Source organism: Plodia interpunctella, chromosome 3 (genome assembly GCF_027563975.2).
Source record: "Plodia interpunctella isolate USDA-ARS_2022_Savannah chromosome 3, ilPloInte3.2, whole genome shotgun sequence".
Taxonomy (NCBI): domain Eukaryota; kingdom Metazoa; phylum Arthropoda; class Insecta; order Lepidoptera; family Pyralidae; genus Plodia; species Plodia interpunctella.
This window is the reverse complement of record NC_071296.1, coordinates 1,106,428-1,129,576: the sequence shown is the minus strand read 5'-3', so window position 1 is coordinate 1,129,576 and position 23,149 is coordinate 1,106,428. Positions and strand designations below refer to the sequence as shown.

Below are 23,149 nucleotides of genomic sequence, written 5' to 3'. Positions count from 1 at the left end.
GTACTAATGAACATTCGTTACTTAATGATTACAAATGCCGATTTAAAAAATAAACAATAAAGACAAAGTAATTTGTTACAGGTATTTGCCGTATTACGCTTTTCAGAAAGCAAAAAAAGTTTAAGATTTTTAAATATACCTATTATCATATGTTAGTTAAGTAGTACATGTTATGTATGTTTGTTGTTTGTTTGTAACGCGATAACTTTCGAACCGTTGGTCCGAATTTGATTAAATTTAAGTGGGGCATTAAAATCCGTTCTGTCGTTTTTGAAATATTCACAATTTTGTAAAAAAAATATTGTGTTTGCGAGGTCTAAGTACCAACTAGTTACAAAATAAAATGCAATATTGAAAATATTACACTATACAAGCTCTTGGACTATTGAAAATGAAAATAGAATGTGTTTATGTCTACACAGTGCAAGACAAAAGGGGGTAGTTGAACAAATTGTCATAACGCGCTATAATGCGTTACAGGGTGACAGCTGATCGACGAGCAGCCATCTTGGATTTATTTCCAGGCATTCAGTTATTGATGACGTCCAAATACATTATTTACCTGGTGGTTGCGTTAATTGTGTACTGTTTCAGAATAGTTATAGTTCCCTATCGTAAACATTGATAAGTATCAATATAATAAACAAAGCGTGCATAGGGGTGAAGTTAAGCAGAGATGGGATTTACGATTTCGGGAAACAATAGTCATTTTAACAGCTGTTCCTTGGAATTAAATTGGAATTAATGATAATCTTGATAACTTTTACTTTTATGTTATAAATGCAATGATAAAGATATTCTCTAATTCAATATACAAATTTAAATGATTTTTTTTACAAACTCTGATCATGATTTGGACGACCTTGGTGGCACATTGCTCGCCTCTGAACCCAGAGTTTCCGGGTTCGATCCCCGGTCGAGTCATGACGGAAAATGATCTTTTTCCGAATGCCCCGGGTGTTGGATGTTTATCTATATATGTATATGTTATAAAATATAGTATCGATGGGACTTACTTTGGGGCTCGCTCATTCTGTGTATAATCTAATATATTTATTATTTATGGCAAACGAAGCAATAAACAAAGAGATGCTGGTTTGATATCATCGTATGATGATATGAATGCCATTCAGAGTAATGACTCTGACAATTATATATGCTAAAAGCTAATGCATCATATCGAGTGTGTTATTTCTAAGACTGGTGTCAGATTTCATTCAAGTCGCCTAAAGGCATCTGACATGACTTTTACGACTACTTACCGCCGTCTAGTGGCAGGTAGTCGCATACACAATAGTGAACTAAACTGTCCACCAGTGTGCAGGTTTCCTCACGATGTTTTTCTTCACCGGAAGCAAGTGGTGGTCTATGAAAACTATTGTAAGTATATGAGTCCGATTGGTATACAAACTAATGTGGCACAAGTAGGATACGAATCTGAGACTTTTCGATCTACAGGTGTTAACCATTACACCACCGTCGCTTCAAAAGTGAGAAGTAAAAAAAGCGCACATTGGGAATCGATGCTTTATGGCTGAGTAAGAAACCGTAGATGAGCTCAGATGAGATAGATTCCAAATTCTGTGGTGGCCATAAATGGGATTATACCATTTATGGCATACGAAATTTTATAGACACTAATAAATATAGTTTTATAGTGTCGTACGGACAGACATAACTAGAGATAAATTTATTGTGTCCAATTTGCAGATGAAATGTGAAAAAAGTGGGTGTGATGGTGGCAAATATATGGATTCATGTAACTGTTATATTACTATAAAATTTATTTATTTTCTACCGTCATTCAATGTAATTTTTAATTAATTTTGTCAAATTGAAGGTTACGATTATAACTTTCGGTAGATATTTTTATTATGTAATGGTAATTATTTCATTTGGATCATTAGAACAAGTCTTTTTTTCTTCTAATGGAACGGCTTCACCCTCTGATTAACGGCGTTTTTCAACCTTTTTACTTTCTCAAGGGTGCATGGAATTTCCAAAATTCCTTTCTTAGCTCACTTCTATAGTATAAGTAATTAACTGTGCAAATTCATACAATCGACGGGGATTTTAAAATTTTGGAAATTACTTAATCAGTTTATTTTTCCTAAATATTTTAACGCAATTAACACATATACAGTAAGTTCATCAATAAAAAAAGCCGACGGAATCAAACTAGTGTTTTGGTCACGTCTGACGCGTGACCACGTCCGCAGGACACGCGACTATCAAAATAAAATGGCGTTAATGAGGACATGAAAGTGATAATCATTCCCGGTATCAGGTATGGCAAGGCACAAAGGGCCATGGAACGAGCCATGCTCGGCATCAAATTACAAGATCGAGTTCGCAACCTGGAGATACGACGTCGAACGAAAGTTCAAGACGTGGTCTCCGGAGTCGCGACATTAAATTGGACTTGGGTTGGGCATCTGGCTAGAAGGAATGATGGAAGGTGGAGTAAAGCTGTAACCGAGTGGTACCCCGCAGAACTGGAAAACGGAGCGTAAGACATCCGGCAGCTAGATGGGTCGATGATGTAAAGGAACAACTAGAACAACTAGATTTCCTTGGCAATAACTAGATAGGGATGGCCCAGGACAGAGATGTTTGGCGGAGACGGAAGGAGGCCTATGCCCAGCAGTGGGTCACGGAGGGCTGCAGATGATGATGATGATCAGGTATGGTCATCAAGTAAGTACAAATTTATATTTTACTAGATTTTCCCTGCAGTGAAATATTGAGACTCTTTAACTAAGCTGGTTTCCCCATACAAACTTTGAATACCCTTTTTACTCCCTTAGAGGACTTTTTGATTTTTACATCGCACGCTATCAGAATGCATATCTGTTAGATATTCTTATCTTTATTTACCTTAACTTCTTTCGTAAAGTTTTCTTCTTTCTAACTGAAGATATGTCTTTAAATTATCCTTACGGCGGCGGCAGTCAAAAAAGTTTACTTCTTTATTATGTGAAATACGTTTTTTTTTACACTGACCGTACCACCTAAAAGCGTCGTGCTCACGACTTTTCCTATTAATGCATTACAATTGTATAACTTCATGTCATATTTACGATTGTGACAATCATACTGATACACCAGTTCATTGACTACGCATGATAAATGAACATGTTTGTATGAAATTATGTTGCATTGGAATACATGATTTGGATTTACATTCATTTGCGTAAAACTGATATTAGTTGATTTGTTGTCATTCGTTTTTATGATTTTATTAATGTCATATTTATAATTATTTGGATGCATAAATATAAAAAAATAGATGTTAAAATCGCGTAACTTTAAATGAAAAAGCTATCTTTTGTATTTAGACCACTTATTGCATGCATATGGACATAAATAAAATCATAGTTTGAGGTGTGTATAAAATACCGAATTAGTAATATCCTAGTAGTTTTGTCTGAACATAAAATAAAACGTACAGTTACAAAATTGAAAATAAAATTATGTTTTCCAAACAATTTTTGGAAAGCATTATTATTTTATATTGACATTCTTGTACTCTTGTCTTTAAGTAGGAAGGTACCCGGATATAGAGGACGAGGAAAGCCTAGGAAGAGATGGAAGGATTGTGTCAGGAAGGATATGAGGTTGCTGGGGGTGGATGCAAAGATAACAAAGGATAGAGAATTGTGGAGGGAACCAGACAGTTTGCGCCGACCCCAGATGATGGGACAAGGCAAGGCAAATGATGATGATTCTTGTCTTCAATTTCAAAGAAAAAAAAAAACAATAAAAGCACTAAAACTAAGCTCAAAGAAAACTTATTAATTTATTCATTAACCCTCATTATCATTAAAAAAATTAAAAAAAATATATGCCAAGTCATCTACATCTGGCAAAAAGGTCTCTTGCCATGTAAAAAAAATAACACCATATGTGTCACGAATGGGCCGTAAAAAATTAAAATAGATTTGGCAAAGTGACCCCGATCGGTCCACATGGCGAGCGTCGTAAATGACCACCGTCTCAGAGGTTTAGGCGTTTAGCACCATGTGGATAAACATCTCAAAATTGTCTACTCGTTTTAAGGATTGAACTAATGTGTCTGGTAATTAGTTTTGTTGGCAGTTATTTGGTTATTATAATTTAAATTATATGAATTAATTACTGATTTGGCCATTAAGAACCAAAATTGAAACAATGTTGATAAGTCATTTTCTAGAGATCGAAACTATTGTCGATATAATTATAACGAATGGTCATTGTCGATATAATTATTACAAATGGTAGGGGCAATGCTCCTGGGCAGTGATGATCCTTTTTCAGGTGACGCGCATGCTTGTAAGCTCGTATTACATAAAATACCTGCAGCGAGCCTAACTGTTCGTATAAGTTGTAGTATTAGCTAAAAGAAAATGTAAAATTAATTTGTTGTTACACTTTTTGATTGCACTAAATATGTATGCACCTTTACGCAATTAGTCTCATGTCAGACCTTTGTTTGAGTTATTTCTGTGGCTCGTAAATAATTTGAAACACAGTAAAACGACGCGTACTGAGCTAATTGTGTGATTATGGACTGTCAAGTCTGGGTTTTACAAGGGGGAAGCGAGCGTGTGCTAGAGAATGAGCTGATTTAGCAACTTTTTAGATACTACTTATAATTTTGATTTACTCGTTCAATGAACGTATCAATGAAGTAGGTACTTGACAATGACTTGGTTTTTGAGGTAATTTTTTATTCACTGTGCAATTTTTTACAATATTTACATTAAATACCTAAGAAATAAACAGTGAAATAAAAGCGAAATATTTCGATTTTCCATACTAAGTTCGTTCAGCTGATCACCCAATTTGTATAGGAGGAAATTTATCATGCGTGTCAGCTCACAAAATTAGTATAGTTTATAAAAAAATACCCTGTGTATATTGTAATAAAATATGTATTATGTTTCGAAATTTGTTTAAAGTTTGTTCTGGTTCTTGAAAATCATTGATAGTACTGATTATCTCTGTCTCCCTCCCCTCTCTCTCTAATCTGAACGTTTTCCCGGTTTTCTTTCTCAGCCATAAATCGTCGGAGTCCAGGGTATTATTTATTATATTTTCTTCTCCTATATTTAAAAAATGGTAAGCCCTTCTGGCATAATAGGGACCAACACTGTTTGAATGAGTTTCTTTCGGCATTTCTTCTCAGCTGCAGTGGTCGTTCCGAAATGCTAGAAGTTTGTAGCTGTGGTAAACATCATTTAATTTAGAATATGACGTGAAAAAGGCCTGTGAAGGCCTAATTTCTGAATAAATGATTTGATTTTGATTTTGATCTCCATTTCACATGTTGACAGACATGTGCTACCAACCTAAACGTTATTTTCAAGTGTTAGTTAAGTATAACAAAGCGAATGCTTTGCTTGGCATCACCGCATATTTATTTTTCCCATACATAAATACATTTTATTGTTCCAAAAATTTGTCTACGTCACATAAATAGTGCATCCCCTGCACGTGCGTGTGTTCCGACAAGAGTGGGAGCACAGTAATTGCCGTTTTTTGTCTACAGCCGCTTAACGACTGATTGTCTTTGCAATAAATTAGACTTTTGTTTACTCAATTTAGCAGGAAATAGATACCGGTTAAGTTTTATTTGGATAAAGGTTTTTAGGATGTCAGTTAAAAATAATAAGATGCCGACAACCGTGCGAAGTGGAGACGAAAAAGAAACTAAATTTTTTACTTTGTCTCTTTCTTTCATTTGGAAAACTCTCAGATGGGAGAGAGAGAGAGACAGAGTAAAAAAATAACATGGCTAGCAGTTCAGTAAAGAAAATTTCAAAGAAAGTTTTTCTTATAGTCGTATTCGTAATTCCAAATTTTCCAATTAAAAATTTGTATTAAACAAGAACTAACCCTTTCATCAAAACCCGACCCTATCTTCAAAGACAAGGGCTGGTATAGTTGAGCACCCGGTTTTGATGTATTGTGTTTAGGATAATAACCCTCGGGTGCTTGAATTGCAGAAGTAGATAGAAATGGGGTGCTTTTAGATAAAAAGCCATATCTATGTAAACGGGTTGTGATATATGTAGATAGAAATAAATGATTGTATTGTGTCTTATAGCGTTTACCGGTTATTTCATCGGCCACAGGGCTTCGGAGGCCAGGGTCCAATATCCTAAATTTTCTTCTCAATTTTGTACGGACTTCGGTATCCTTAGTATTAAGACCCAATGGTCACATTTCAACATTGATAAAGCGAACCAGCACTTCTTGGATTTATTTCTTTCGACCGTATTTTCTTCTAGCATCAGTATCAGTATAACTAAAGACAAGAGATTTGAAAATATCTTTGATAAAACTTACCTACTCGTATGCCTTTGATTACTTTTGATGTAACAGAAGTTGGCACGCCCATGTTTAAGTATTTTGATACTTTTACAAGTAAAATGGAAAACGATAATTCAATATAGAAGTTGGCTCTCGAACATTTATGTTTTTGATGTGTATTATAAAGTGGTCAGTATTCTCAGGAGACACATGTTAATTGAATGGATACAAGTGTGTCTTAATAATAACCCAAAACATGGTAATTAAAGCTATAGCAACATTTTCAATGTTAATATTTTTTTTATTTAAGACAGTGAATTCTCGGAGCTTTTTATAGAACGTGTGCTTCGAACCGTAGAAAAAGCTTTTGCCGTAATTACTCTGCTTGAGCTTGACGGATCAGCGATCTTACTATATAAGTATTATTTTTTTATCTCTAACATTAAGCTTTATTTAGCACTTCGTGATTTTTAGCTAAATCTGGTATAAAATTAAACAACATTTTTACAAATAATTCATCATCTTAAACAAAAAATTCTACCCTTGTGTGAGGTTCTGCCCTAGCACAGAACCACCTTATAACCAGCCATGGATTTCGTACAAGGTGACTAAAAGACACTGCTTCAGCAGCAACGGCAATAATAGCATTCTCAAGGAAAGTTGACGTCGGCGTGTTGTAAAATCACAGTCCAATTTTGAAGATTCATCTTAAACGTTTTTTTTTTAGTTTATTTTTTACACTGACCCCAGGTGGCGTCACAGCTCCGAATAACACTGAGAACACGTGAAGATGAATTTTAAAAAAATGTCCTGCATATCCGCTAACCCGAGGGCGCACGGCTGCGGGGGGCCAATTTCCTCTATAAGTGTAGGGTAGAAAGTAACTCAGAAACAATGGCGGACTCTTGGCCACGTGCGCGCGCAGCTGTCGCCCGCAGCGCATGCGCAAGTGCGCAGAAATGCGCTTCTGAGAGGTTATACGTGTATCTTAAAAGTCCTTGAATATTATCGTAAGTTTGAATAAAGGAGGCACTTATGTTTAAGACATACAAATCCCGTCATTTAAACTTCAGTTTAAACAATACTTCCACTATTTAAACTATACTCAAATGTTATACCCCAACTTTTTTTATTTTCCAATTTCCCGCCAAATATCTACATCTTGTTACAATTTATTTTTTACCAAATTGGAATGGAAACAGATCGTTGAGCAATATTTTTTACTGATCTAGCTTCAACAAGTGTGATTGTGTTTAAAATTCTTTCGCAGTCTGCAGTTTCCATTTCCAATGTGCATGCATGGGGTGGCACCCTCTGCCACGCGCACATTTTCTGCATCCACCAAGCGTAACAAATCTTGGTGCAGAGGAAATATATTCCTTTTTTTATAATTTTCTATTTATAAGAACTATACTTTTCGTGTGCCGTCTCCATTTTAAGACGCCTGTTAATAATTAGTGAGCTTGCAATATCTTTGTGTGTCATAGGGAAAAAAAAAAATATTTGCCTATGTATCAACCTTGCTAAATTAAGTGAGTAGCTTTTGCCCGCGGCTTCACCCGCGTGATTCTACGGGAAAATCTATTTTTCCGGGATGAGAGGAACCTACCTTTAGTATATAGGGTACCTACCCTATGTCCTTCATCCCGCACTATGTGTATGCAAAAATGCAAAACATCAATTGATGATGTGTGAAGAGGTTGCAAATTACGCATTAATAATATTATTTAGAATTAGGACTGGGATATTACTTATTTTTTCGAACAACAGTTATAAATTAAATCGTAAACGTCTATTTTTTCTGATGACTTTCGAAAAATATGTCAGATTTGGGACTTTTTTCTGTATGACGTCAGTTATGTTGTTGACCGTACTATATAACCCATAGTAATCATATTCATTAGTTTGAAAAATTATGTAGAATTATTGCAGTTTTTGCTTTTACATCACGCCAAGTGGATAGATAACAAGCAAGAAATGAAATAAGGCAGATCCTTTTGAATAAATTGTATTGGAAATGTGTTCAGAATTTAATTTGAAAATACTGTTAGTTTACCACTTCCATTTGTAATATTGCAATTTTATAGACGGTTGTCTACGAACTATGAATTTATTATCAAAGGTTAATATTTTAGTGTATGATACTCTTACTTGCGGTTCCCAGGTTCAAATCCTGTTTGTATACCAATCTGACTCATGTATAGTCGTTTTCATCGACCACCAATTGTTTCCCGTGAAGGAAACCATCGTGAGGAAACATGCACTCTGGTTGATTATCAACTTGTGTGTAAAATGGAGAAGGCAACAGCAAACCACTCCATTAAAATTATATTGTGACAAAAAAAAAATAGCCAGTTCAATTAACAAAAGCACAAATTGTTATTATATATTCTGTGAGTTAATATAACAGTACCAAAAGCAACAAAGGAACTATTTCACCCAATCCCGGCGCAAAGTAGCCGATAAACAAAAGAAAATCGCGGCCCTAGGTGGCCGATGCATTGTTGCATCCACTCACACACGCCAAACGACCCTATCGCGCCCCACCACCGCGGTCAAGTCCCAACAGGCACCGAACAGTACAGAACACATTAGTCTACGGACGGCCGACGAATGCGCATGTGTCGCTCGCGCTCGGATTTGTGAACGAGTGTTGTGAATGGACTGCCAAGATGGTACGGAGCTTGTCACAGTGGACGAAGACCCTCAGCTTCCCGGCGAGGTTGTCACCCAACCGCACTTCAAAGGAAAGCGTTATCAATGTACAGCCGTCGTCTCCAGGGGTCTCCCCCACGCCGAGTGCCTCGTCTCTCCCCCAAGGATCGGACAAGACTACAACACCCATCCCGATCACAGAAATCAGCCAAATCGTAAGTACTTAGGGTAACACCCCACAGAAAATTCGAAGGGAAATTCACTAATAAGATTGAGATGCAGTGTGTTTGAGGTGCATGCAAAGTGCTTCATTATTTCAAAAAGCACTTCAGTTTCTTGGTAAATGTTTAAAGGTTGTGTAGTTTCTGGCATACTAATAACTTAGTAACATTTTGTAATGTACACGTGTTTTTAAATTGAATATAACAAAATACATGTCAAAGAAACGATGGATTTGTTTACAAACAAAATGCGATAAGTACGTCTCATGAAAATTCCTAGTTACACTCTGAAAGGAATTACCTTGCCAAAAAACAATTCGACGCGTATAGATTGAATGTTACATCAAAATTGCTCAAATTTAGATCATCAACCGTTATTTGATGTAATATATTGTCAACTTCCGAAATAATTTTAACTTGATTTCGATTAGGTAGGTACTTTGCACCTACCTAAAGCGTTTGTTACTTTCAAAATAATCTTCATTCAAGTCACCAGTTGGCTTTGTTTACAAATAGGTAGTTAACTATAAACCTGGCCCTTTTCCGAAAATGGTTTGGCACAGTTACAAATGCTTTATATCGTTAACTACTTTACCGCTTATTATATACGTGCTGGAAATGTTGAATCTAATATATTTATTAAAACGATTAAGCAGAAAGGAAGCAAAAACTTGTCTTGATCCAAGTATAATCGACAAAGTTAGTATCTTTTACTTTTACATTTACATTGATGGTTTCGTTCATATTCGATGAACCGAGACGATTGTGATCAGGCAACGGAAAGGGAAAGACGCGATGGACATGTTGCCTCGAAACCTGACATCATAGTACCGGTACCGGTGTGCCTGCGCAGCCGTACCGTTATGTCCCCCTTGTGCTCACCTTGGCAAGGCCGCGAGATGCCAGTTTTTGCAAAGCATGAAAGCATATGACTTTCACCTATTGAGACTTTCTAAAAGAACATTTGAAACCTAGGTTTTCAAAGGTTTGACATAGATATCTACACTTCAATCACTTATTTATTTTATTTTACATAAACACACATATTCACTAATATTAATTCAAATTTACTGTATATTTTAGATTGTGAGCACATTAAAATGGACGCGGTTGATCAAACCAATTTTTTTATTAATTCTGAAACAATAGTACTTAAATTCGTTAATAAATTTTAAATTAAATGAAGTGTTTGTAGCGTCTGCTGACTATATTTCTGAAGTGCAAGCTCAAGAAACAATGTCATAATTTTAAAAAAATATTCACTATCAAAATCCTATGTAACCTTGTCGCCAACAAATATACAAATGATAAATGATTTAGCCACGTCAGTAAAAGTTCTAGACATCTAGACAACACGCTGGCCTAGCAATCTACTGTCACACAGTCGCATTGAGTTCATGGATCCGAGTTATTTGCCGTAAATAAAACAAACCGGTTAGCAATAGGTATCGCTGAACCTAGATGACCTTTAGTGCGAGGTGTAATGTGTTGTAATGCTAACCCAACAGACAAAGATAGCCTATTTTATGAGAAGGATTATAAAAATGATAATGATAATTACCATCATACATAACGTCTTTATTCCTAAAGCAATAACTAATAGAAATAAAAAGGGCATAAAGTGTATTGCTGTTCAATTCATGGAGGCAGATGTAACATTAAAAGATCTAATATTACATGGGTAGATGATTCCAGCAATTTTGCCTAATTCATGTAAACATTGTAAAAATCAATAGAATATAAATATTTTTACAATACCAATGGAAACTCATATGAATAAGTAGTAAAAGAGAAATGAAATAAAAACTGATAATAAGTAAGTACGTAAGTAATAAGTTATGGTTCTTATGCAATTTCGTGAAGGATATTTCGCGAGAATGACAATGAATACTTATCATACGATGTAAAAGTGTTACAGAATGTCAAACCGTCGAATGGCCTCATCGTTGTAAATTAAAAAGCTTGTAATAAAATAACTTCTTCGCCTTTAATCGTAAAGAAAGCCATCAATGTTAAGACCGGCCATTTTGGATTTATAGCTCGCGTCGGCGTTTTTTGACAGATTCTAAATTTAAAAAGTCATTTGACGTTTCGTACGATTTTATTGGCGGTAAATATGTGTATGCTGTGCTTGCATTCCTTCTGTCCGCATATGGTTTGCAATACGGATAGTTTATGAGAGACCCAATGCATTGCTTACAATGTCGCCGTTATTAGCTTCTGGAGAGTAAATGGAAGTTTTCAGTTTAACAATGTTATGCAGGGTTCTCATGACAGCAGTAGTCAAAGATGACATAAATTTTGACGATCTAGCATTTTATGTAGCAGTGGTTCATAAATGATCAATTGTTTCTTACATCAGATAATACATCAGATACATATCTTCTGATTTGCTTATGAAATTCTATTCAAATTAGTAACATGTACTATGTAACTTGTAATGTTATTGTAGAAAGACTTAATTTTGTAATTAATATGTTATTGTCAAAATGGAGCATCATATTATATTACGTAACACAGCAATATTGTTGAGTGATAACGACATAATAGTTCTAATGGTAAAGCCATTTTTCCCGCTACTAGATGACATTTTGAGAACAACTTACCACATTCACATGTGTACTAATGGCGCTTTCTCATTTCCCACATTTTAATCGGTCAAATTTCTTCTGTATGATTCATAAGAATTGAATTATGATCGAGAACATGTTCTGGCTCGTGTGAGACATATTGTTGATGACATCTATTGAAATTTTTGGGATATTTAAAATTGTTTTATTAAAATTGAAAATGGAGAAATGCCTCGGCTGATTGTGATTTCTAAAACATTAAATCTGAAATATAAAAATGCTTTCCGAGCGTTGGACAACGTGTCCTTGAAATTCGTAACAAATACGAAACTATAAAAAACCACATGATTTCTCTCACTTGGAACAGAAGATCGATTATAATAATTAAGTTAATTATGAGTTAGTGAGCTAGTATTTGCAATAATGCTTTAATTAAAATCTAGATCAAATTAACCCGTACAAGCTTATATTAAAAATAATATACAATATCATGAGCATATCAAATTTAATGAGGTAAAAACGGATAATATCGATTGCAATAAGTCATTGGAAAGCGCAAGTCGGCCATGTTTATTAGGTATTTTATAGTGGCAGTGGCTGTGGCGGAACGAACATCTGCGTGTCAAATTCCTTGGTGCCATGTGCAGGCTACTGATGGGAAGCGAACCGTGCACACATGTTGAAAAAAAAAAGTGGGATTTGAAAATGTTATGGCTGTATGCGCTGTTGATTTAGACGCGTTTATTTAAAGAAAGAATGTGCAAGATGTTTTAGGTTTTGTAAATTTGGTTGGTTTTTGAGCTAAAGTTTTTGTTTGCTGACATAAAATGTTAATCTTTCTAATTTAATATTAATTAGGTACGTTTGTTGTAGATGTGTATATATTATATACTAGTATTGAATTTAAATTTTTATTAAAACGTGATTTTTTATCGGTAGTCTATTTTATGACTGGCACTAGTAACATTTTATTAGATACAATTAAGTATATGATCATTTCCATTTGTTTATCTATCAATTGTTTTGACATTTACCATATTTTTGAATGCAAACAGCATGTGTTTATTTCGTAGTCTAATCTCGTCAACTTATGATATTTTATTTTATAGCGATATATTGTGTAGGTAGTATTTTCCTCAAATCAACATTATCGAAAGGAATTTTGAAATGAAACTACCATAGATAAAGAAGAGGGTGGTTTTTTTGCAACGTCAGCTGTTGGGGCTTTTGTGTAACTCGATACAGTGAGCACATAATAGTGATTTTGGCGAACTTTCATAGATATTTTTATTTAATCTCAGTTTATTTGTCAATTTCAATGGCACTTCATTTTTTACTGTTAGTTTAAAGTCGCAAATATTTTTGTATATTATGTATTTTTTTTTGTATATATTTTTTAAAATATGTAAATTATATAATGTAAATGAAATCACAATTGAAAACAGGCCATTTTTTTCACTACTTTATTTTTATATTTAATTTATTTATGTTTTCACAATTTATTGGATCGTTATATTTAATTACCAATTTGTATATCTCAGTATCCCCCAAAAAATCATAAATAAACCATACAGTAAATTGAAAATATCCCGGATGTAAAAGTCGGTCATAGGATATTGGTCATGAATACTAAAATGTCCAGCCTTGATCATCGAATAGAAAAGCTAAATCATAAAACACCTACAAATTAAAAAAAAAAGATTTCTCTGATACTTTTTTATTTTTGTGACTCAATTTTTTTTACGCTTTTCGTGCATTTTGTTGTGATTTCATCATTTGTTCATATTAACATCTTTATTTACGATATAGATAACTTCATATAATTTTTATTAATTTTTTTTCTACCATGTATTTTAATATTCATGGTAGTTACCTATAAATATAAATTTCATCAACTGACTGGCAATTTAGTTGTGGGAAACACGAATGATGACGTTACAAGATGGTACCTAGAGTGTCGGGTGTATGAAGGTCGTCAATTTCGCCAAGTAAGCAAATAGTTCGTATGAGAAAGAATGTATATTGTGATCGAAAATGTAGCGGCTGGTTTTAAATTACTTTACCGTAGTAGGTACTTTTACGAATAATCAAAGCTTTGATTAACATTATAAATGTGAAAGTGTGTTTATGCGTTTGTCCCTCTGTTATGTCAAAACGAAGGCAGATTGAGGTGATTTTTGATGTGGAGATAGTTGGAGCTGGAGAGAGATATAGGACACTTTTTGCCACAGATGGAGCCGCGGGCAATAGCTAGTATTAAATAAATATATTTATTTTAGCCGGGCTTGCTTCATTGATCAATCAAGAAGCTAGAAGAAAACCTACAAATTTTGATTGATTGATTTGATTGGATTTGATTGATCCTTTTTGTTTACGACTGAAATTTCAAACTCTAAATAGTGTTTTTTATTACTAAAGAATTTCTCAATCTGTCTGTCATAGTTTTTTATATAAATATCAAATTTCACCAAAGGATGTAGCACGTGATACCAATTGATTATATCATGGGATTCTTTATAGCGGAAGTGCAGAAAAAACGTTTCCTGAACTGAATATGAATCTGTGATATTGAAAAAAAAACAGATAACTGTTACGCGGCCATGGGTATTGATATTTGATATGATTCTGATAAATGAACGCAAACAGATAAAATATCTTCACGATATAAATATTTTGCACCAGTATTTTCCACTAGATTATATCGTTAGCAAATAATAATTTATAGTGATTTAAGTAAATGAGAAACTAAAGGAATATAATGAACACAAGAAATTAGTTACTCAATATACGTAATAAAATAAATTATGTAAAATAATTTATATATATTATTTATTTATAAAATAAAATAAAATTATATCACGAATACCATTAATTAATATCATGATAATATACACAAATAAAGATGAATCATGATGATAATATAAGTTTTATATTTACACTGTCTGAACATAAATAAATAATTACATAAGTAATGAATTAAAACGACCATTCGATGATAAAACACCTTGTCGTGTACGACAATAAATCGAAGAAGGAGACCCACATCCTGGCAGAAAAACAGTGGACACCTTACAGCTGCTTCAGCAGATGTTGCTTAATGGGAGACCTTTAAATGCATTAAATTTTGGAGATTTCGAATTGGGAATGCACGCGCACGCACATCTGACGGCAGGCTTTTTACCTGTCATGCTTATATTCCCGTCAGCTGATGCATTTTTTGTTACGGAAACCGGTAGGAATTCAATGGCCTATTGACAATAACCGTTGAAGAGGACGTAGATTTGGGTCACAAAAAATATGTCATTGATTTGAGATTTAGCTTTGATTGAGTTATGAGTTATTCATTTATTTATTTATACATTCACAATATTTTATATGATGGTGATGATGGTGATATATATATAGATGTTTACAGAATTTTAATTCCACAAGAAAGCCTTGTTAGGTATTGCGCAAACAAAGTTGTCCAGACACAGATATCAGCTGAAGTGGAGTTAAATAGGTACTTGATTTATTACAGTTTTAAGTTATACATATACCATTTTTAATAATATAAAAGGCTGGCGATGATGATGATGCACCTTTTCAAGAGTCTAATCAAGTTATATCAACAAAGTGGATACAAATACAATAATAATGGTCTCAAGATTTTTACAGTCTTATGCTGTTGTTAATAAGGCCTATTTATAAATACTGCAATCTATCTTTTTGAAATAACTGACAGATTCGTGTTGTTTAAACCAGCTGTTAATATAACTGAAGCATGTTTTAAGCATTCAAAGGGCATACTTTGAATTTATTTATAAAAGGCTCAAACAAAGGTCGTTTCCTTGTTGGGAACGTCTGTTTTGTGTCTGAGCCCTCTGTTTATTGCTTCATGTCCGTTGGGAGCCCTTGTTCCCCCTCACGACCTTTCATATTGTAAACAGTAACTTCATAGAAAACCCTCTCAATAACGTCACTTCAATCAGTGGATATTTAACAAGCTATATCATCTACTCCCAATTTGAAACCATTTGATCTAATTTAATCTTTTTTAAATGCAGAATAATCAAAGGTTTTCTTGATTTTTTTAAATTTACAATCATCTAAATCACCATTCACAATTTTCCACTCTAATATTACTAATAACATGCAGTCAATAATTTGTTACAACCAAAAGGGTTTAAAATGACGTCTTTTGAACACGTCCATCTGAAGGTCCATAATTATAAACCAATAATGCTTTTCTTAAAGCGTATCATTTTGGACCTCTGGGCGTTGTAAATTCTCTACCAATAACCAATGATGTTTTACATTTAATTATCCTATAGTTAGCCGTAACTGCCTCCGTGATTGTACATTTAACAATTGATCTTTGTGATATTACTTTTATAATGTCAGATGAAAGGTTAGTTATTAACTTGGGCTTTTTGATTTAAAAGGCTTTAACGAGACAGTTTCTCATGTAAGTCGGATAAATAGCGTTTTGGTAGCGTCATTATGAATAGCGATATCATTAGTTATTTTAATTTAATGTGGTATTAATACCTCGCACAATAGGCAATTGAATTTGAAGCTTCATTAGGGTTTAAACGATGCGTGTCTATGGTCATAATTATTAATTTCATCATATGTGGAGTGTACTTAGATTTTTTAAGAGTAACTACAATAATTAATGAATGAGCATTGAACTATAATTCATTATAACTATGAATTACATATACCTACTCATAATCAAATAGGCTATCTATTTGATTTTGATCTCAATTTGGGTTTCTTCATAACCAAAATTTAGAAATGGCTTTCATAGAACGATTATGGTGAATTATGCTCATTTAATTGATCAAATCTTTGAAGCTACTATCATTGTTGAACACGGAAGCCAGTAATATTGTTAATTGGTTATCAGATGGTCAAGCCCACAGTTTGGTTGCATGTCGACAACACTTAATAAGTTTAATACATTTAGGGTGAATGGGAATGGATGAGGGCCTACCAAGTATTCCGTGATGATAACTATAAAAATTTAATGAGATCAGATCAAGTTAGTGATTATTTTGAAAGCAAAATATTGTACATCATTACACAGTTGAAAAACTACCACAAAACCTAGTTTTTTAATCGAATCCTAGATTTTCTTTTTATGATAGAATGTCATGATGATTCAAATGTACATTTTATGATTTAAATGTAAATTATTAAAGAGTTACATAACGAAGAAACCAGATAACATACAACTTAAATGCATGGACTAGATCAGTTAATGAACTCATCTAGTTCCTGCATTTAGATATTAAACTTAGCGGAAATATCTACAAGTCCAGTGGTAAATACGGATCTAAATCAGGATTAAGTACAAACTACTAACATAATAAGTAATATCGACGCAGAATTGACCGGATACGCGGCCATATTTAACTCGACAATTCAACCGCACTTGATTTCCTGTGACCTTCGCTAGACATAATTCTAATCGTAGGCTTTACCACCGTACCTTAAGGATCAAAATTGGTTTTCTATAAAGACGATGACAACAGTAATTTTATTTACATCGTGGGAGAATCGCATGAACCGTAACAGTTTTAGAGATTTCTTTAGTAACCTTACTAAATTGTACCTTTTTGATAATTTGTAACATTAGTTAAGCATTACAAACCAAGGCATTGCTGACAATTAACAAAGATCCGATATATTGTGTAGTTTCCAATCAATTTCTTCGTAGCAATCTATTATTTCTCAAAAATGTTTCTACTCACTCCTCCGTTTCTCATTCATATCTCAATTGTCTAAAAACCTCAAAATCATCTTAATTTTGACACAAACCTTTTAAATCATGTGCAGCAAAGATGCACACTCAATTGTAGTGTTTATCCCAAGAGCAATCAGCTTTATCAATTTGGATCGCGGAGCTCAAAATTCCTGTAATTACTGACGGCAAAATTTCGGAAACGTTCGAGTTGAGAATTCGCAGTTAAAACATTTTCAAGAATTCCATTATACATGTTATTCACCGTAATAACATTCCACTATTCATACAATTTCATGGCCGTGCGATCATCTAATGCGAATTCTGACATTATTTTTTAAACATTCGTCACATCAGTTTCTGTAGACTTGTAGAGGCCCATGCAAACGTGTTTTTATATTATTAAGTATAAAGGCTTATTACTTTTCGTTTATAATACATTCTTAATTAGAAATTCTTTGTAGCCAGTTATTAATTTCATTAATGCGAATGATTAACTTTTACAGAGTTCATTTTTCTTGGAATGTCTCTATTAAGTAAAGTTTTATGACTAATTTGTAACTGCACAATTTTGTGTCTAAACGTCTTGGTATTTCTAATCACTTTAAAAATTCACCCATTCAGACAAAACAAGTTAATTGTTAGTCATTGTACCCCATATTATATGTGAGTCTAAAATGCAGAGCGTCTGGTTTAGTCACCGTTTTGTAATGCGCACGCACATTGCCTCCTAATTCATTGGACCCGATGGCCGACGGATTCTTGAAACGGGTTTGATCGAGATTCCATATTGGTCGAAACACTCAATGTTTGCAGTAAAGATGCAAATCAGTTTCATACGTAGGAGAATTGATTTTTTTTGTCATGATTAAATGAATTGAGCTATTCCTTTCTGGATTTAAAGAAACTTTTTCAAAAATATAATATAGAAACCGATTACAAGGAATTGCGTGATTAGCTGAAGGCTTGTTTATTAATAGATAGCTATTAAAATCAGCCAGCCCAATGTGCTTTTATGAAAGAGCAGCGAATATTGCAACTTTACAGTTGATAGTTTACAACTGACCTGTGAACTACGAAATATCTAAAATTTGCAATGTAAATAGTTTATTCGGCAAGAATTTGCATTCCAAACAAGACTTGTTTATAATACTCTTTAAGAGTATTTTTTCTTAAACAACCATTATTCTGTTAGATAATTACATCCGCTATTTTTTACCATCTCTCCTATAAAAAGCTGTCGCATTGGCACTGCCATTGTGTTCAACGACCGTTTAAAATGCCCTTGACTTCCATACGAACACTGGCTATCGAATCATCGCCTCGAGCTTCTAACCAATCACTTAAATTCGCAAATAACTGACAACCCCAAATAATCGTCCCTTTTGATACTCTTTTTATTGCGCCTCCGTTCCCACGGACCATTCACGCGACTCTGTTTTTGTTTTAGTTTTTTTAAAACACATCCGTGCCTCCGGCGTAAAGGAGGCAGAGAAACGAAAATCGTGCTTTCGTCTGATAGTCGTTTGATTGCTGGTTGCATAGACACCGGTACACTATCATTAGAGTATATTACCTCTGTTTCTACTGATGCGTAAGCACTTTTTGACGTGTCTAACTAGTGTGATTTATTATCGTGTTTAGATTTGAGTACATCTCCAAATGTTCGAGCCCATATGGTGAACTACTTACTGCGATTAAGTACAATCATTTTTCTCCTTCTGTTTTGTTCTATTTAGGAAATTAAAATGATCATCATATCTTATTTGTTTCTAGTTCAATGACTTTTTTGTATTTACGGATTTAAAAATTATGTCTAGACTATGTCGTAGATTTAACAGGCTATTTGTTATGTTGTGTGCAAGAGTTGAATTTTGCAAGCCTACTTTCAAAGACCGGTTTGACGGAGGATTCGCGTCTCGCCTCTCCACTCCATTAAGAGGTGTCATTGTAACATTTACTGCGTTGGTTATAAAGTTTAATTTTCTTTCCTGTATTGCATTGTAGTTGTTGTTTACATTCGCAATAATATTGGTGAGGTTTCTCATGTTGGAAAAATAAAAACTTGAAGAGGTTTAAAGTTTATCTTCATACTGTTATTGTAGTTTATTCTTATTGGTGGAAATGTATAATTGACTTATACTAACAATTAAAAATAATTAATATCAAACACGATTTCATCGACACAAATAACAAGAGCAACAAATACCATTATCACGACCTTTTCCCAAGTTACAGTAAAAAATCTTCAACAACAAATGGTCGTGTCGATACATGTTGAGACAGGTAGGGCCCTGCGGCCTTCCTTGCATGGCTGGTCGTAGAACCAGACCCCAGATTTCGATAAACTGTTGACATAGTTGCAGAACGCCGAAACGAGCATTTATTTTTAATGTACCTGTTGATTAGTGGCCATATATAGAAGCAGGTGGTGCGTAGGCGACCAGGGCGTGACTCCTCAAAGATTCTTGGTTAAATTTTCATTTGTCACCGTTGCCTTGGACAGTACAGTATTGTGATTAAGAAATGAGTTACGTTGAGTTTTTATACGAACTTCTTGAGGTAAGTCATTATTATGATTGGTTTTATTGTCATTAGTCTTTTGAATTGTATATGACATATTCATTTTGTTAAATTCTGCCTTTGTTTTACTAGTTTTTCTTATATGCATTATGTTCTGTATCTGATATTTCATTTCCTATATAATTTATTTATACTAACGCAAACAACTAAATTACTAAAGCAGCTTTAATAATATTTTCGAATGCGATGTAAATCAGTGAAGATTCGAATTAGATGATTTTAACTGTCACAGTATTCTTATTAGGACAGAAGACCCATCCAGCGAAACTACTTAGCATAATAAAACGAATAGACCCCAGTACTCGGCCATCCAATTAGTTTTAAAGAGCACATTAAGATAAGTCGTTCTGAGAATGCGTTTGTCACTACACCGTGTGAACTAAACGTAGACGTTACAATTAGTACATTACCAGCGAAGGAAAGTCACGTTTTATGAATTTTAGAAGTCATAGACAAAGATAAGGTTTGTATAGTTGACGATGAGAAGAGAAATTTCTATGATAGACATCATTACGCGTTGAATTGAAACAATCTTAATTTTCTTTCAAATGACATATTTGGTAGACTAACCTGTTATCTCATTTAACATAATTGTTAGTCTGTAAGTGTATAAATAAGTTTTGTGTAAACGAAATAGATTAAAACTTATATACCTACTGAAATATGTGCCAAACATCATTCATCTAAATTTCATCACAATGTGATCTTCAGTAAATACGAGTCATACAGATCATACAACGTTTCCATGTAATATGAACCAAGTAGGTTCAAACCCGACCACAATAATACCTGACTTTGAGCGGGTTACGACCAGAATTTGTAATGAGTGACTGTACTGGAGCTCAGAGTAGCTAGAAAACTATAGAATGAGATTTAACACGATCACCGATCTAGTTAAATACTTTAGCATTAGAAAAGTTTAAGAAAACTTAATATGTTCTAACTTTTCCTTAGCCTCACTCACAAGATATGCGATTTCAAAGTATTACGTAAAACTTGTAAGACTTGTAAGGTAAATCTCCGCGGTAGACCTGAATACCAGCCAGCCGCCATTTAAACTAGTTAGTTCATCGATTGCTCAGCTTTCTTGAAACCAGTATGTGAGGACGTGTGACCGACGGAGGCATGAATACTCCAGTAAAAATCTTTATATCAAATCAGTACTGTTCCTAGACGTGGCCGAGTGTCTAACAGACAACGGGTCGAAGCTAACTGATGCACGATTCTCACGTACAATCGAAATTCATTTCACCATTTTTTCCCTTCAATTTCTTCTAAGGTTTATGTAAATTTACTAATCGATTGATGTGTGCGGTTGTACATTTTCGATTGTGATTTTTGTGTGAACATTGTTGTAACACACTGGGCGTAGAACACAGATAATTTTGTCATGTCTTTTTCAATCTTTGTCAACTAAAGTCTGTTGAGCGTTGACGAGAATATTTTTCGAAAAACGGGATACTACGAATTCGAAGTCTAAATTTGAGGCGGATCTCCAAAGACACAATACGTTATCGTTTCTGATTGTCACTTGTACGTTAATAAGTTACTGTTTAATATAATTTATTAGGTACAAACCTTCGGGACTGAATTGTCTAAATAACAGTAAAAATTGCATCAAATCCGTGGTTTAAGAGAAGAAATCTTAGAAACAGAAAGACGCAGAGGTAGTGTTTGTTTAAAATAAATCAAAATAATTTATTTGCACAAAACAGCACAGGAGATGTTCATTACAGAAAGAAAATAACAGTTTTATACATTGTAGTAATTATTATGTTTTTATTTAATTATGAATTACACAATCTCCATCCATACAAAGATTTCACCAGCAAGATTTACCACAAGCTATTTATCTTACCGAAGAAAAGTAGTATTAGGTAATCTGTAGCAGAGTATTGTCTCTTCTAGCTTATCTCTTTCCCACACGTTATCACAGAGCTAATCAGTTACATAACGTGCAACATGAGTGGAATGGCCCCTTGCTACACTTGTCAAGTTTATAAACGGCTAGACAAGTTGTTTCTTTATTTAACGAAAAACTAATGGTATTACTAAAAAAATATTATTGTTCACGATTATTACTTGTCGGCATTTTTTTTAATTCATCACCCACATCGAGTGTATGCGGCTACTTGTCACTAGATGGCGGTAGGTAGTCGTAATAGCCATGTCAGGTGCCTTTAATGTGGTGTCTAAATACGACGCCTATGTTAGCAATAACACACTCGATAGGAAAAACATTTTTACCATACTTTAAACTCTTATTTTAATGTCACGTCTGTAGAAGTGAACACACATTATATTATGTCAATGAACGTGATAAGATTTTTTTAACACAATGCGAAAAAACGGACTATGAAATTGTAAAATGCATTTGCATAAAACATTTTGCTATCACAGGAAGAGATATCGTAGGAATCCACAGGATGCAAACGATTTATCAATACATGTTGATAATATTTTATGTCTTTGGTGGAGCTACTATTTATTCCTGTGTTTCTCAACCTTTTTCGGTACCCATAAAAAATCATACATACACAGGAATCAATTTCAATTTATTTCTGCACAAAAATTAACTTTTAATAACTTTAATTACATTTTTCGTAAAAAATAATTATACTATAGGTACCTATTAATGTGAAAGTTGGTGTTCCTTTTTATAAAATTTGTATATACATATTTGGATAAATATTTGATATTCTGCCATGCAAACTCCCCTCCACGGTAAGTGTTGGAATAACATTTTAGTCACAAAAATACCAAGAGCCATTAGTTTCCAATATTTTCAAAAACATATGTTATTTGTTAGACAAGATTTATCAATTATACTTTTCAACACTTAATAAAATCAGTCCTATATTCGAATTATAACGATGAAATCTGTTAATTTATGGTACCTGAACTGAAATATCTCGTAAACTAAGTAAAATGAGTTATCCTAAGCGTAAACTCGAGCATTAGTCTTTTAACACATACTCTTACGAGCTTGTTACGGCTACCCTACTGCTTTTCAACGTACCATAACAACGTCATCGGCGCCATTTTCTTATTCACCTCTCTATCCAATACTTTAACGAAGAGCGAAACAGATATAACAC

At 33.8% G+C, this 23,149-nt stretch overlaps 1 protein-coding gene across 3 annotated transcripts in view; it reads left to right on the top strand.

The window, feature by feature from the left end:
• Traf4 (TNF-receptor-associated factor 4) overlaps positions 1 to 23,149 on the top strand; it is a 106,822-nt gene that overhangs the window by 67,770 nt on the left and 15,903 nt on the right. The window contains exon 1 of one of the 3 annotated variants that reach the window (XM_053769414.2): positions 8,869 to 9,164. The exons of the other annotated variants lie outside the window; for them this stretch is intronic. Coding sequence (XP_053625389.1) covers positions 8,967 to 9,164 — 198 coding nt within the window. The 5' untranslated portion in view covers positions 8,869 to 8,966. Of the gene's footprint in view, positions 1 to 8,868; positions 9,165 to 23,149 lie in introns of those variants that run through there. 3 annotated transcript variants of the gene reach the window in all.